The following is a 16552-nucleotide window of genomic DNA, read 5'->3' as shown; positions in this document are numbered from 1 at the left end:
CAGGGGGACACGGGTTCTATCCCTGGTCCAGGAAGATTCCACATGTTGCAGGGCAACTAAAGCCTGCATGGCACGACTACTGAGCCCAAGTGCTGCAACTCCTGAAGCCCACGAGCACAGAGCCTGTTCTCCGCAATGGGAGAAAGTAGAGCAATGGGAAGCCCTTGAACCATAAGGAAGAGTAGCCCCCCCTCGTCACAGTAGAGAAAGTCAGTGCAAAGCAGTGAGGATCCAGCACACCCAAAAATAAATAAATACATAATTTAAAAAAACTTTTTAAAATAAAAGTTTTATGTCTACTTATCTCTGTTTTCCTACAATCAACATGTATTGCCTTTGCAGTAAGAAAAAGTCTTTAAAGATGTTTTAAATGACTTATTTAAAACATAATCAAGAAACACCAACAGAGTATCTCTAGTATGACCCAGGTGAGAGAATGCCTGAATCTACAGATAAGAGCATCTAATTTGTGAGACAGACATGTCCTTCCAGTGAAAATGAAACAGCTAGACTAACATGCTTGATGATATCTGCATTAAATATGTCCATCTAAGTCCCCTTGCGGGATTCTATACTCTCCAAACAACAATCTGATTATAATTTGACTTCCAATGTACATTTTCTAAATTAAAAAAAAGAAAAAAGGAATGCTCTTTTGAGTACTGGAATGCCACTAGTAAGCTATTTTTTAAGAATGGAAGCTATCGTGATTACATGATATCAAAGGAAAACAACTCCAATCTTTAAGCAACTGCAACATAAAAATACAAACAGGATTTAATTTTATCCTAAAACTGGTAGTCTACAACATTTAAATCAAAGAAACTGTTTCCTAATAAATAATGAGAAAATGATTGAAGTGTGGTGTTTACAACATGGGGGCTTTCTCATTTTTTACATCATTTTCCCTTTCTCCTTTAAAAAAAAATAAGTAATTATCTGTGCTATCTTGGAAGGATCTGTCATTTGGTGATTTATATACTTTTAGAGCTTACCTGGAAAAATGAATTATTTTACCACTGTATTCAGTTTTACCACCGCTGACAGTTGAACAACATTGTTTCAACTAACTGACAGCAATGATGAAAATGTTCTGTGCGCTATAAAATTCGGTAGCCCCTAGCCATACGAAACTATTAAGCATCTGAAATGTGGCTAGTGACTAAGGAATGATTTTTAAATTTTATTTAATTATAATTAATTTCAATTTAAATAGCCTACATGTGGCTAGTGCCTAATAATAGGCCCAGAAGTGTAGGCCTGGAAGAATCCTCAGACATCATTTACATCAACTCTTTTTTTTTTTTTAGAATTGAGAAAAACTGAGGCCATAATCCATAGCTTACCTCTGGCTACTCATTAAGATAAAATTACACACTGAAACTCTGCGTGGTCAACTGGCCAACCGTACTGTTCCTGATGCAGAGAATGTCCACGGCTCCCAGCCTCTTACCTGAAAGTAGTTGCAGTGTGCGTAGGAAGAGGCAGTGGGGCTGACACAACTACTGAGCGCGTCCATGTGCGTGGAAGGCGAGCAGCACTGCAGCACGGCTGGAACAAAGCCACACAGAAAAGCTGTCAACACACATAAACCTGCAGCCTTCAAGGCGCTCCTCTCTTTCAACCTGGAGCAAAAACTTGCAAAAGTTTTCCTTTGTGGGTGCAATATATTTAGTCCGATGAGGTGCCATTATTTGTTGAAAACAAACAGTAATAAAGCAATATTAAAAGTCACTTAAAAGGGTCATTTCTACTTTTATAAATGAATCCTTTAGCACCTAAGTATTTTGCTACATTTCTAACCAAACGTTTATTCTTACTGAAAGTAGTAATTTCCTTTTATTGAAAATATCAGAACATATTCAGAATTCTAAAATAATTATTTCAATCATTTTAACAGTAACAAACATTTGGAGGAAAGTGTGTTTTTAAGTATAAAATAAGTATAAAAACTCTCGAAACACTCCTACTGTATATACAATGCATCCAGTGAAATCTATGGAAAAAAGTGTTTTAATCATTTAGCCAAGTGGTTAGGAACTCAGACCTAGAGCTAGACTGTCTGCCTTTGGAGCCTAGTTATATAAACCTGAGGCTTCCCTGTTGGCTCAGTGGTAAAGAACCTGCCTACCAATGCAGGAGATGCAGATTCCATCCCTGGGTCAAGACGACACCCTGGAGAAAGAAATGGCAACCCACTCCAGTATTCTTGCCTGGGAAATCCCAAGGACAGTGGAGCCTGGCGGGCTACAGTCAGCCCATGGGGTTGAAAAAGAGTCAGACACGACTTAGTGACTAAACAACAAGAACATAAACTGGAATAAGATCAATTCCTTTGGGTTCCATTTCTGTATCCTACTATAGAATAGGAATAGTAACAGTACCTACTAAGAACAACACTGACATACAGTAAGCAATCAGTATACAAATAGCTAATCATTTTAGTTAAGGAAATACATTTTTTCCAAACTTCCTCTTTATAGTTAGGATACCATGAAAAGACTGAATTCTTTGTACTGGTATAGTCATACTTACAGTGAAGTTAAAGTCATTCAGTCGTGTATGACTCTTTGTGACCCCGTGGAATAGTCCACGGAATTCTCCAGGCCAGAATACTGGAGTGGGTAGCCATTCCCTTCTCCAGGAGATCTTCACGGATCTTCCCAACTCAGGGATCAAACCCAAGTCTCCCACACTCCAGGAGGATTCTTTACCAGCTGAGCCACCAGCGAAGCCCAAGAATACTGCAGTGGGTAGCATATCCCTTCTCCAGCAGATCTTCCCAACTCAGGAATCAAACTGGGGTCTCCTGCATTGCAGGCAAATTCTTTACCAGCTGAGCTACCAGGGAAGTCCCCATACTTACAGATGCAGCCTTAATAATTGGTTGAGTCTCCTCTTTTCCAGAGAGAGAATCTCCAGAACAAATGAGAATCAGTTATAACATCACACCTTTGGATTAAAGAGAGTATGACATTTACTGAGCACCTAACATATTCCAGGCACAGTCCAAAGCCCTTTACATGTACTGTCTCATTTAATCCAAACAACTGAATGAGATATTAACATTACTTTACAAAAATAAGGAAATGAAAGCTCAGGGATGTTAAAAAATGTGCTGAAAGTTCACAAAGCTGATAGTGACAGAGGCAATCATCAAACTGCAAAGTACGTGCTCTTCAATGTATCATGATATTTCCCTAATCTTTCTTTCTAAAATATAATACTTTAATTTTACTAGAACTCCACTTGTGGAATATTTTTAAGGTGTCTCTATTTACAGGTGGCAACATTTTTGGTCCACATTTCTCATATTCTGAATATACTAGTAAAATTACTAAATAATCTTATTCTGTAATCTTCGAAGTAAATTAGCCTAACAATTGCAAAAATTCATCAAAATGCTTCCCTTTTTATCCATTACTGACCATGGATTTTTAAAATGTCACAAGTTCATAAAGGTATAAGAGAAATATTTTATTATATCATGTGCATTTTAAGGCATTAAATTTTACACACGAAAATAAAAAGTTAAAATAATGGATAGAATTCTAGTTCAAATAAGAATATAAGGGTTGATGTTTTCTGAATTACATAATTTTAACAATTCCAGTGGTTAAAAAAAACAGATATTACTAGGATGGCCACATAAAATTCAAGCAGCTGTCACTTCCCATATCCTTGGAGATTATTCAAATACACAATTTAAAATTTTTGGATTGGAATTTGGTTTCCCAGAATATTTAAAAGCATAAATACCCTGGGAAATAAGTTAAATCCAAAAAGCTAAGGAGGGGTCTGCAGGGTTTGCTGAAACTGAAAAAAACTGGGATGATCCTTTTTTCCAGTTTTAACAGCTAAGGAAAACTGCCCCCTAGTGGCAGAAAGGACTCAGTCAGGGGCTGTAGATTTTCTCTTATCGCGTGTGTGTGCGCTCAGTCATGTCGGCTCTTTGTGAACCCACAGACTGCAGCTCCTCAGGCTCCTCTGTCTATGGAATTTTCCAGGCAAGAATGCTGGAGTGAGTTGCCATTTCCTCCTTTAAGGGATCTTTCACCCATCAGGGCACCATAAAAGTGTTTTGTTACAAATAAATCAATGAAAGGTATTAGCTTTATTTTTCCAATAGTGCTATAATCAATCTGACGCCACTGTTTACCCATTATGAATAGCTGTTAAAGTGTACCTCAAAGTAAATTTCTTGAAAAAAAATAGAATATACAACAATAAAATATAACATACAAGTGAATATATTAATATATAGTTGATAGCTGATTTGGTATCTAAGGAAACAGCAAAATAGTGACTGTCCTTTAAAGTGTCCAGTTGCAAATAGAAAGTAGAAAGGTACCTGCATGAAGAAAGGGAGGTGAATAGGTAATCCAAAAAGACTCCTCAATGGCTATTTCCTTACCAGTTCAGTCCTACTTCATACACTCAACAAACCAGAACAAAGCAAAGTATTAATAAGTTCACTGCATATGAAAATCTAGTTATAAAAATACAACTGTGTGCTTCATACATGACAAATTAATCTAGTGTGTATTAGGAATAGGAAAGCACTGTGAAAGTACTAACACTTCTAAAACTGAGTTTATCACTATGAAGACACATTCACCTCCATAAAGATCCTTCAGTATCTTTCTGAAGGCAGGGTTCATTTAAGGCACTGAATCGCATGTAGAATAAAAAGCTGGAAATAGTGAACAATTTCTATTTCAAATATAAGAGTTGATGACATCTTTTATGGTAAAAATAGATTACTAAAAATTTATCTAAAAGTAAAAATTTTCACATCCACTATATGTTAGGAAAACAAGTTCATACACTTTTTCCAATGTAGGTAATTCAAATTTATAATTAAAATGTTTTGGACTTGAAGCTACTCTGGAATAGTACAGTATCAACAGCGAAGAAACAATCAAAAGGAAAAATATCCTAATAGTAAAGTTAATTTCAAGGTAAGTTACTACAGCAACTAGAACCTCAACATCTCCTCATCTACAGTGAGGTAAAGAAATGGTATTCGAGTCTATAACCATAAGAAGTCAAAATAGAACATATTATTGTAGAACCAAGTTCAGAGCACCAATGGCCAAAAGGTGGAAGCAACCCAGTGTCTATCAACAGGTGAACTGATAAAATGTGGTCTGTAAATATAGAAATTTCAGAAAATTATTCAGCATTTAAAGGAAGGAGATTTTTTACTCATGCCGCAATATCAATGACTCGGAACAAGTGAAAGATGCTAATCACAAAAGGACAAATATATGATTGCCCTCATATGAGGTTCCTAGAGTTATCGATTCTTCAAGACAGAAAGCAGGACGGAAGAGGGGAATGTGAAGTTAAGTGTTTATTGGGTACAGAGTTTCAGCTGGGGAAAGACGAAAACGTTCTAGAAAAGGATGGCGGTGATGCTAGTACAACAATGTGAATGTATTTAACGCCACAGAGCTGTACACTTAAAAATGGCTAAAATAGTCAATCTTACATGTATTTTACCTCAATGAAAAGAAAATAAAATATAATTGTGCTTTTGCTTAAAAATCCTTCTAGTGTATCTATGCCAAGTCCCTCTCTCCATAAGAACAAAATCAGACCTCACCAGAGAAACTGACAATACAGGCTCCCAGAGCATCAGAAAGTTCTTATAACTTCATATTCTATACTTGTTTATGTACATTATGTAGAATGAAAAGCCTAAAGATCAAATGTTTAAAATTTAATGTACTTCAAAACAGTAATAATCAACCTTCTTTGCCCAAGAGTCAATTCAGAAAATTTTTTAAATAATAAAACACATGCACCTTCATGAGAAGGGTATATTCTTATAAATCACTTCAGTCAGCCTTTAAAGTGTTAGTAGCTAGGCTCATTTGAAATATAGCTTTTAAAATATGTTATCCTTTATATGTAAATATAAAGTTTTTAAGTGTTTTAAATCTATTCAAATTCTATACATTAATTCATTTAATCCCAGACCCAAACTATTATTGCCACGTTTTGGAAAGGGAAATTGAAACTGAGTGACATGAAATAATCCACAGTAAGTCACAATGTCCATCAGATGACTAACTGCAAAGCTGAGGCTAGAATTACTTCGTTTACTCAATAAATATTTACTGAGAGCCCATGACGGCCAAGCATGCACCAGGTGCGGGGTATACAGGAATGAGTCAGACACAGCTGCAGACGGAAGGCCCACTCCAGCAGCTGGATGGAGTCTGCCTCTCTGCTCGACCAGAGGGAGTCAACAGCCCAGCGTCAGTGCCCCGCCATCGGCAGCACAGAAGCCGAGGTCCCCCGACCAGTGTCTGTCACCCACCCTCTCTGGAAGGAACTGACTCTGGGGAAGAGGTATATCAGAAAAGAGTCTCTCAAAAGGAAAACAAAACAAACCAAATGTCCTCTCTGTATTACAAGCAGGCAGGCGGCAGCAAGCAGAACATGACGGCTGAACAAATGAGCTCGAGAGAATTTGCCTAGATGTGGTTCCTAGCGCTGCCTGTGCTGAGCTGTGCTTCTGCGTCTAATCTCTAAAATGAGGATGACTACATCCCCTAGCTTACAAAGTTGTTCTGAGGATTAAATGAATTAATACTTGGAAAGCACTCAGCATAGTACCTGGTCACAGTGACTGCTACACAAATATGTTACATAATATACGAGATAAAGGGCAGCTACAAATCACCAATCACTGCTTTGAGCTTAAAACTTAACTTGGGGAAAAAAGTCAAAGTTAACTTTGAATCAGTTCAGCATTAGAACATGAGTCAAAGGAAAACAATTCCTCAAATACAGGATTCTATATATAAATATGAATATACTAATATTCTTATATATGTTCAAATACATACAGAACGAGCAAAACAAAAAGGTCTAAAATAAAGTTTTTTATAAAAAAGGGAAATTAAATTATAGTAGCACCCTGAAAACAGCATTAGAGAAGAAAGCTGAATTCAAGACCAGGCAAGACTAAAGAGAGTCCACTAATGGTGGACCTATAACATTTTGTCTTTGAAGAAGGGGTAAGAGTGGAAAAAATGTAAACGAGTTAGGCAAAGAAAACAGATGCTTCAAGAGAGGAAAGACAAATGCAAGAAATCAGTCAGGTGAGTCCATTTATGAGTCAGTCTGAGAGCAGTTTTTTAGTCTCAAAGTTTGGCTTTACTAGAGAAATAATTTACGAAATATTACAAAATACAAATTTTACTGGTTATACCACATGAAGACCACATCCAAGTTTATTTTCAATATAACTGATTTTTAAATGAAGTTGAGTATTGTTTTTTTTTACTAAAATTTGATCCAAATCTCAAGTCACATAGTTTACTTTGAAAGGATTATAAAAGTATGACCATTATTCCAAAATTAGTTACTTTATTAGGATTTGGAGAGCTGGATTGAGAGTGATTATTATCCTGCCTCTGAGAGTAGTATTCTACTTAACTTTGGTAAAGTCATTCGTGAAGCCCTTCACAAACAAGTATTCACTAAATATTGGTTAAACTGCTCACTACGTTTTGCCTCCTTCACCTGAGATTTGGAGGAATTAAGCACTTACTTGTACAGTTATTTCTTTGGCATTTTCTTTTCCTTCCATAGCAGGTCTTTTGTATTTAACAATACAACTTTTTATTTCTATAGTACTTCAGAATGTTCAAAGCAATTTTGCCTACATTATATCACAGAACTACTCTGTATATTAGAATTCATCATGAAATCATGAGATTTTTCTTTTTCTCATAACCTCAGAACCTTCACAGTAATTTCAATCATCCATATCAAAGAAGACAAAACAAAAATTCAGATAATGCAAGATTCTATTTCATATGCACTCTATAGTATCAAAACATTAGCACTTGTTCTTTTAATGTGTCTCTTTCCTAGCCCTTATCTTGGACTCCTGGAGACAATTTTCAATGTAATTATTAAATCAATAAATTTATTTATAATTTAAATCCAAACTAACACAAAATATTTTTAAATGACATAGATCCTAAATTGTAATAATTTAACAAATAGTACTTTTATAACGAATAATATTAACTATTTGTAGTATTTTCTAGTAACATACAACTAGTTCTCATAAAATTTAGAACTAGGAGTTTCTAAGAGGATTGTTCAGAACTTGGAACACATTTTCCCGTAGAAACATCATCATACAGGCTAGTCTGGCTCCTAAGCCAGACTATAACCATCCGTACCTTAACTGCGGCACTAACAGTAATATGGAACCTAACCGCCATATCTAATATGTACACAGGAAAATTTCTCCAAAATTCCAAGTTAGAAGGCCAAGCACATTTCTCTCTCTGTGGTAGTCCTTCTAAATTTCAACTCCCCAGAAGTTTTTGAGTCTTTAGTAGCGTAGAGGAGGGGCGTTTAAGGGAGGTTAGGAAAAGAAAGAGAAACATTCATTGCTAAAAGGAAGACAGGGGTGTTGTCCAGTAAATGGGCTACATCACGTAAAGCAAGTATAAGAAAGACAGACTGTCTCTCTCTTATGTGTGTGTGTATATATTCTATGCATTTAGGGAATGCAGCCAAATTATAATTTAGATAGAAATGCCTAATTTATTAAAATATTGATTAAAAACCCCTCAGGAAAGATCTGACACTATTTGTTGCTATACATAAGATATATAACATAAAATGTCATCTTCTAGCTTTCAAGATCACCCAGATATTTTTGTTCTTCAAAGAATTAGCTGAAAGTCTGGGGAAAAAAAGAATTAGGCCTCTACTTTCTTTATATATAAGGTTAAAAAAAAAGATTTTTTAATTTCTAATAGGCAAATGATTAGAAGTGCTATATCATCTTACTCCATATAATTTCTTCCCTTTATCCTTCTCCATCCACCAAAACAGTAGCAGCTCCAAAAATCTATAAAACTCAATCTAATTTAACCTCTGGTTTTATTATTTTGATATTATTGAACCAAGTGCTTTGAGAAAATAAAGTAATCCCTTTTACTGTCTGTAAAATTTAGGTAGACTGCAATGAGCCAATAATACATAAATATGGTTGGATATTACCAGCATTACTATAAATGGAACAGTTTTCAAATTTATAGCTTTTAAAAGACAACCAATCATTTAACCCCCTTATCTAATTTACATGCCTCCCACTTATTTTAGTTTTTGATTTCGGCCTGCCTGGGAAGAGTGGTCTAACAAAAATACCGCTGGAGACTGCTTCCAGCTCTACTTACTTAATATGCCTAAACTCTTAGTTCAAAGGGCAAAGGACTGCCCCCTTTTTTCTCTTCCTGGTCTTTTCTGAAAGCCTTGACCCTTGACTTTTTTCTATTGCCCCTTTTCACCATTCTTTGTAAACACTAATGAAAACACACATCACCTCTATGGTGCTTCTGCAAAACAATAAATTGTTTTTAACTAAATAGTAACATTATCATTCTGCAAAAATGTATCCTCACAAAGACATCCCCTGGCCCCAAGAAGCTAAATGCATGGTCACTATCACATGGATTCCCAAGAGTGGCCTGAGCTCTTTTGGCAGGTCTTCCATGCCCTTGGCTGGGCTCTAGGTCAGTTGTCAGGCTCTTCTCAGCCACTCCCAGCTGTTCGCTGGCTGAGATTAACTCTGCAAGGACTGCATTGCCAAACCACACCATTACATTTTTATTAAAAGAATATAATTTAGTCTTAAGGGATGGTGAGTAGGCTCTTTTATTAAACTTCATTACTGAGATACTAAGATAATTTCATTATGAGGTAGTCTCACCTACATAACTTTTTAATATAAGTATTTTTTTCTAAAAGAAAAAACCCACAAAAAACTACTACACCAAGAACAGTGTTATACCAAGATCTGGTGTACTAAGTCTTACCAGAACATATTTCGAGGATACCAAAGTTTCACTAAAAACATACACTTCTATGTGCCAACAATTTTTACAGCCTTTAAGAACACAATGAAATTTCACATATTGCTAAAAAAATGAGTACTCATGAGAAATCTTTGACATTTCTTAGGTGCATATTCCTATTTTTTCTTTATGCATACAAAAATGCATTTAAAAAATATAAGTTCTCATTATCAAGTACCTTAAAAGAAACCACTGAACTTCAATTTCTCATACCTGTTGGATAGTAGGCTTGGGAGTACTGCGCTGAGGGTGTGTAGTTACTGTATTTTTGGGAGGAGCTGACCATTGTTTGAGGACCTTGCTGAACGTGTACGGATGTGGCACTGGGCTGCAGGGTATACGTGACCTCAGTTGGAAACCTCTGTAGTACAGGAAATGGAACCCCTTTATCTGAAAAAGTGGGAGACGTTTCCACTTGTCCTGGGTGCATTCCAAGAGAGTTCTGCCATGTTCTAGGAGGGATCGGGGTCCGATCTAAACCTTTCAGAGGAAAAGTACTGTGGTTGTGGGACGAGGTTGATACGTAGGAGTAAGGAGACAGACTATCTCGCCGGAACGACCGGTGAAATTGTCCTACAGCCACTGGTCCTGTATAAAAGAGGAAGAGCACATTTACTAATTTTATATTACACCACCAGACGTAGTAAACCAAAAGTCACAAAATACACACTACTCTTCACTTGTGAATATGCTGAGTTCCCAGCCATTCTCAACATGACAAAAATGTATTGGTAAAAACAAGTTCAGAATACAGAATATGAAATTACAAATATAATGCTAAAAAAATAATCAAACTTGTCAATATGATTGTAATATGAGACAAAGTGGCCAAACTCTAACATTAAATCAAAGGTTAAATGTCATCTTACCTTCCACCTCAACTGACTGACCCAGATTTTCCCAATCAGTAAACTATCAGTATTTCCTATAAGTTTTAGAAATTCCATTTGGTCTTTCAAATCACTTAGGAATCTTAATAATAGGTACAAAAATAAGCACTCAACCATATTCATGAAAGATATAAGTATGGAAAAAATAAAAATTATACCACAAAAAGAAATTTCATGTTCTTCGATCCCTTTCAATTTTTAAAAAAAATTTTAGTAACAATCTTTGCAGAAAAGTCAAGCTTGGAAACTCTGACTTATTCATTCCTGAATCAAAAATTTTCCATGGTCTCTTTTTCTTCAGAGTATCTCTAGTCCCTTCCTAGATATCAATCAATCTCAAACATTGATTTACATTTGAATCACTTGGAGAGTGTTAAAAATCCACACACTCAGGACAAGAGATTCCTAGATTTGCTTTTTCTTATCTAACAAGGTAGAAAGGAATTAATCAGTGGAGATGAGGAAGAGAGAGAAAGAGCAATACTACATAATGAAGAAAAGGAAAATATAAAAGCTGCAAGCTGAACTTATTTTAAAGACTGTGGTTCTTGAAGATAAAAGTAGCCTAATTTATTCCTAGGAAGGATTTTACCTATTAAATTACATGGTTCACAAAGCCTTTTCAATTTGTTTTTGTTGTATTAAACTATATCTATATAAATAAAATAGATATAAAAACTATATAATCTATAAAACAGAGGGAAAGTCTAATTTACGTGCTACTCATCTGCTAAAGATGGCACTCACATACCTACTTTTCCAAATATTTAAACCTGTTATACATCTTTTGTTCTAGTATTCCTATAATGTTTGAGTTCTTCTAAAGAATGAAGCATTCGTAAGTGCTCATAACCACTTCTGTTTTGGCGCTGCCTGATTCAAATTGATTTTGCTCAAATAAACTCTTAAAATTTAAAAAGAATAAAGCATTAATGCCAAAAATAAGCACACACAGTAGTTTGGGGCAGATGTGTACACACGGCTGTATTTAAAATGGACCTGTCCTGTCACACAGGGAACACTGCTCCATGTTACGTGGCAGTCCGGATGGAAAGGGAGTTTAGAGGCAAATGGATGCATGTACATGGATCACTGAGTCTCTCTGCTGCTCACCTGAAAGCGTCCCAATACTGGTAACTGGCTATACTCCAGTATAAAGTAAAAAGCTTAAAATAAGACACAAAAAACAATTCTGGAAATCAAGAGCTAATGGAGAAAATAATCCAATGGACAAAAAAATCTCATTCAGAAGATTAAATTAAGTATTTAAATGATACACCTCTTAAAAACTACTTTTCTTTAAAATACAAAATAGTTTTTATGCTGACTAGCAAACACATGTATACACACTTTGAACTACCACTGACAATTCTTTGTTTTAGGACCTAAAGAAACATTTTTTTGTGTGTGAGATCCCAAACTGCCCATCACTTATTTTTTTTTTCTTGGATGCTAAAACTTTATATTGCTAGAGTGTGGAATAGCTCACTAACCCTTCTTTACCCTCTTTAAGGTTAAGTGTTGATGAATTTTCAGACTGTCAATAACAACAGATAATTAAAGAATACTCTACCCTGATTTCTCAAATTCTAATTTAGATCTGAATTAAAATACAATTCTACTTCTACTATGATAAATTCTGAGTGATGCACAAATATTTAAATATTTTAGATGCTCCTGATGTAAGGACACAGGACACAAATTAGAAGGATATACTTTTTTTTTAATTAAGAACTAAAACATGTTCGGCTCTTATTCTTCTGTTAGAGGTTACTTCGTAGGGTACTAGTCTACCAACTTTATAGAACATCACCTACATGTCTTCAGGACATCTAAGATATATATTTGGCAAAGCTTAAATCCAGGATCCTAAAAATGTAAGGCAGACTGAATTTCTGTTGTTCTTTCTATTCCATCTGTAAAAGTGAATCTGAGCTAATCAGTCCCCAGGAGAGAAATTGCCTCTTTCCCAAAACTTGGTTCTTAAGAGTTAAGTTTAGAAAGCTTTAACAAATATTATGAAATAAACTGCCAATAAAAACAAGATAACAATAGTGGGCAAACAAAAAAGGAAAAACACGTGACCCTCACATTTCTTATCAAGTACAGAGGATAAGAGGGTTGGATGGCATCACCGACTCAATGAACATGTGTTTGAGCAAACTCCGGGAGATAGTGAAGGACAGGGAAGTCTGGCATGTTGCAGTCCATAGAGTCGCAAAGAGTCAGACACGCCTTACCGACTGAACAACATTCTCAGAAGGTGAACAGGACAACTAGCTCAATAGACCTAGGTAAAAGAACCAGGTCCTAACACAGAGGATTCTACTGTAAAAGAGAAGTATTTACATCAGAAGCTGCAGTAGAACACAGAACACAAAAAGGAAATGAAGAAAAAGCAGTATAGTCAGGCATATAATCAATGCAAGAATTAAGCAGAATAAAAATTAGTGAGCCTAAAGAGAAAAACCAAGGACTCAGAACAGGGAAATAAAGCAAAAACAAAGTTGGACCTGTATTCTTAAACTTAGAATTACATTCCACCCAAATCAGTAACACAATTTCCTAGTGAACCAAGTCTATGTTGTGGACAATCCACACCTGACACATTTTCTATACATACCAACAGGCAGAATGTATGAAATGTATGAAAACTATGATAATGGAGGTATATATGAACTGATGGATTAGCGATACCAAAATTAGCTATGAATTAAATTTATGTTTTTCAACAAATAATCTTTAAAATGCTGACCAACTGAACTATAAGTGAGGAAAATCAGATCCTACATAGCCCCTGTGCTTCTTCAACTGAAATGAACTCTATACTTAAACTACAACTGGGTGTAGGATAGGGCAGGGAAAAAAGAAATCAGAGAAGAGGAAAAAGTGAGCAAGAATTGGTCTCTATGTATGCATGTGTGTTTCTTTCTTTGAAGTAGTGATCCTGTTTTTCCCAAGAACACATTTTCAGTCTTTTCTCCTTATGCCCACCAGATACACAATCTGAAAAAACAAGTATCTAAATGAATGCCAAGGTATTGTATCCACTGCCTTTCTCCATTTGATTCCCCACTAAAATCAATGGACATTGCATGAAAGTAAATGTTAAATTTAAATGTAAATGTTAAATGTAAACATAAAATTTAAATGTTAAATTTAAATGTAAATGTTAAAAGTAAATATTAAGTAAAGGCTTAATATTCCTTTAGAATTCCTTTAGAACACTCCTATGCCACTGTTACTTTTCCAACTAGTTCCTAGAACTCTAACCTAATCCCTTATCTTCTAAACTCCACAGATACACAACCTAATCCATCTTCTAAATTCCAAATGAAGATTGCTCATTCCTTACCCTGGGCTCACATTAAACTGAACACTGTGTTACTTTTATTTGTATATTTAAAATTTTCCCATAACTGAAAAGTAAGCCAGACACTTTAATGCTAAATCTCTGTTAACATGATGAAAACGTCTCTATTACTCTCCTAGTTGAATGTAAAGAATGAATTCTCATTATTATATCCTGTTGCTTTCTTGGTATGCTGCTGCACATCACCCACTCTTTAAACAAGGAAAGGGAATACTGTCACCCTCACCTTCCTGGAAGAAGGGGGAGGGTATTAGAAATCAAGTTGAAAATAATTTTAAAAGTCAAAGTAACTTTCTATCACAGAGAGTTTTTTAAGTTTGAGTAAACATAGACTTGCATGTAAAGATGGGCATAATAAAGGACAGAAACGGTATGGACCTAACAGAAGCATAAGATATTAAGAACAGGTGACAAGCATACACAGAAGAACTGTACAAAAAAGATCTTCACGACCCAGATAACCACAACGGTGTGATCACTCACCTAAAGCCAGACATCCTGAGTGCAAAGTCAAGTGGGCCTTAGGAAGCATCACTATGAACAAAGCTAGTGGAGGTGATGGAATTCCAATTGAGCTATTTCAAATCCTGAAAGATGCTGCTGTGAAAGCGCTGCACTCAATATGCCAGCAAATTTGGAAAACTCAGCAGTGGCCTCAGGACCAGAAAAGGTGTTTTCATTCCAATCCCAAAGAAAGGCAGTGCCAGAAAATGTTCAAACTACCGCACAATTGCACTCATCTCACATGCCAGCAAAGTAATGCTCAAAATTCTCCAAGCTAGGCTTCAACACAATATGTGAACTGAGAACTTCTAGATGTTCAAGCTGGATTTAGAAAAGGCAGAGGAACCAGAGATCAAATTGCCAACAATCACTGGATCATAGAAAAAGCAAGAGAATTCCAGAAAAACATCTACTTCTGCTACTATGCTAAGCCTTTGACTGTGTAGATCACAACACACTGTAGAAAATTCTTCAAGAGATGGGAGGGAATACCATACCACCTGACCTGCCTCCTGAGAAACCTGTATGCAGGTCAAGAAGCAACAGTTAAAACCAGACATGGAACAGTGGACTGGTTCCAAATTGGAAAAGGAGTATGTCAAGGCTGTATATTGTCACCCTGCTTATTTAACTTCTATGCAGAGTACATCATGTGAAATGCCGGGCTGGATTCCACAAGCTGGAATCAAGACTGCCGGGAGAATTATCAATAATTTCAGATATGCAGATGACATCACACTTACGGCAGAAAGTGAAGAGGAACTAAAGAGCCTCTTGATGAAAGTGAAAGGACTGAAAAAGCTGGCTTAAAACTCAACATTCAGAAAACTAAGATCATGTCATCTGGTCCCATCACTTCCTGGCAAATATAGAAGGAAACAATGTAAACAGTGACAGACTTTATTTTTCTGGGCTCCAAAATCACTGCGGATGGTGACTGCAGCCATGAAATTAAAAGACACTTGCTCCTTGGAAGAAAAGCTATGACCAACCCAGACAGCATATTAAAAAGCAGAGACATTACTCTGCCAACAAAGATCAATCTAGTGAAAGCTATGGTTTTTCCAGTCGTTATGTATGGATGTAAGAGTGGACCATAAAGAACGCTGAGTATTGAAGAAGTGATGCTTTTAAACTATGGTGTTGGAGAAGACTCTTGAGAGTCCTTTGGACTGCAAGGAGACAAAACCAGTCAATCCTAAAGGAAATCAGTCCTGAATATTCATTGGAAGGACTGATGCTGAAGCTCTAATACTTTGGCCACCTAATGCAAAGAGCTGACTCATTAGAAAAGACTGATGCTGGGAAAGACTGAAATCAGGAGAAGAGGATGACAGAGGACAAGATGGTTGGATGGCATCTCCGACTCAATGAGTTTGAGTAAGCTCCGGGAGATGGTGAAGGACAGAGAAGTCTGGCATGCTGCAGTCCATGGGGTCACAAAGAGTCGGACATGACTAACCAACTAAACAACGACAAAATACAGACTTACACATAGAAACTTTTTTCAAAACTGAAAGACTGAAGCCAACAGTGAAAATTTCCAAGGCTGTAAACATGAGCTTTCTAAAATCATTTTTAACTAAAAGCGGACAGTTGTTATAAAAAAAAAAAAATTTTTTGGTTTTACGTGTGTCTAATCGTAACACCTTAAATAGGCATTGGGTCTAATCAGCTACTATGAAAGAACTGTTTAGCCAATTCATTCTACCTATGAGCAATACCTGCTAAAAACAGGAATATATATTATTATATTTATGCTTTCAAGTTACATACAGTTCTACACATTACTCCGGAACTTACAATATGATCACTGTGAGAACACTTCTTCCAAGATTTCTTAGATGTGTCAATGGGTGGAAGACGGCATGGCTCGTCAAGGACAGACA

At 36.0% G+C, this 16552-nt stretch overlaps 1 protein-coding gene across 2 annotated transcripts in view; it reads right to left on the bottom strand.

The window, feature by feature from the left end:
* HSF5 (heat shock transcription factor 5) overlaps positions 1-16552 on the bottom strand; it is a 49902-nt gene that overhangs the window by 32065 nt on the left and 1285 nt on the right. For both annotated transcript variants that reach the window (XM_043483028.1, XM_043483027.1), the window contains exons 2-3: positions 10110-10484; positions 1454-1551 (exon numbers count right to left, since the gene is read on the bottom strand). In XM_043483028.1, the coding sequence (XP_043338963.1) occupies positions 1454-1551; positions 10110-10484 (473 nt within the window). The remainder of the gene's footprint in view (positions 1-1453; positions 1552-10109; positions 10485-16552) is intronic.

Source organism: Cervus canadensis, chromosome 1 (genome assembly GCF_019320065.1).
Source record: "Cervus canadensis isolate Bull #8, Minnesota chromosome 1, ASM1932006v1, whole genome shotgun sequence".
NCBI classification, from domain to species: Eukaryota; Metazoa; Chordata; class Mammalia; order Artiodactyla; family Cervidae; genus Cervus; species Cervus canadensis.
This window is presented reverse-complemented; position numbering and strand designations above follow the sequence as displayed.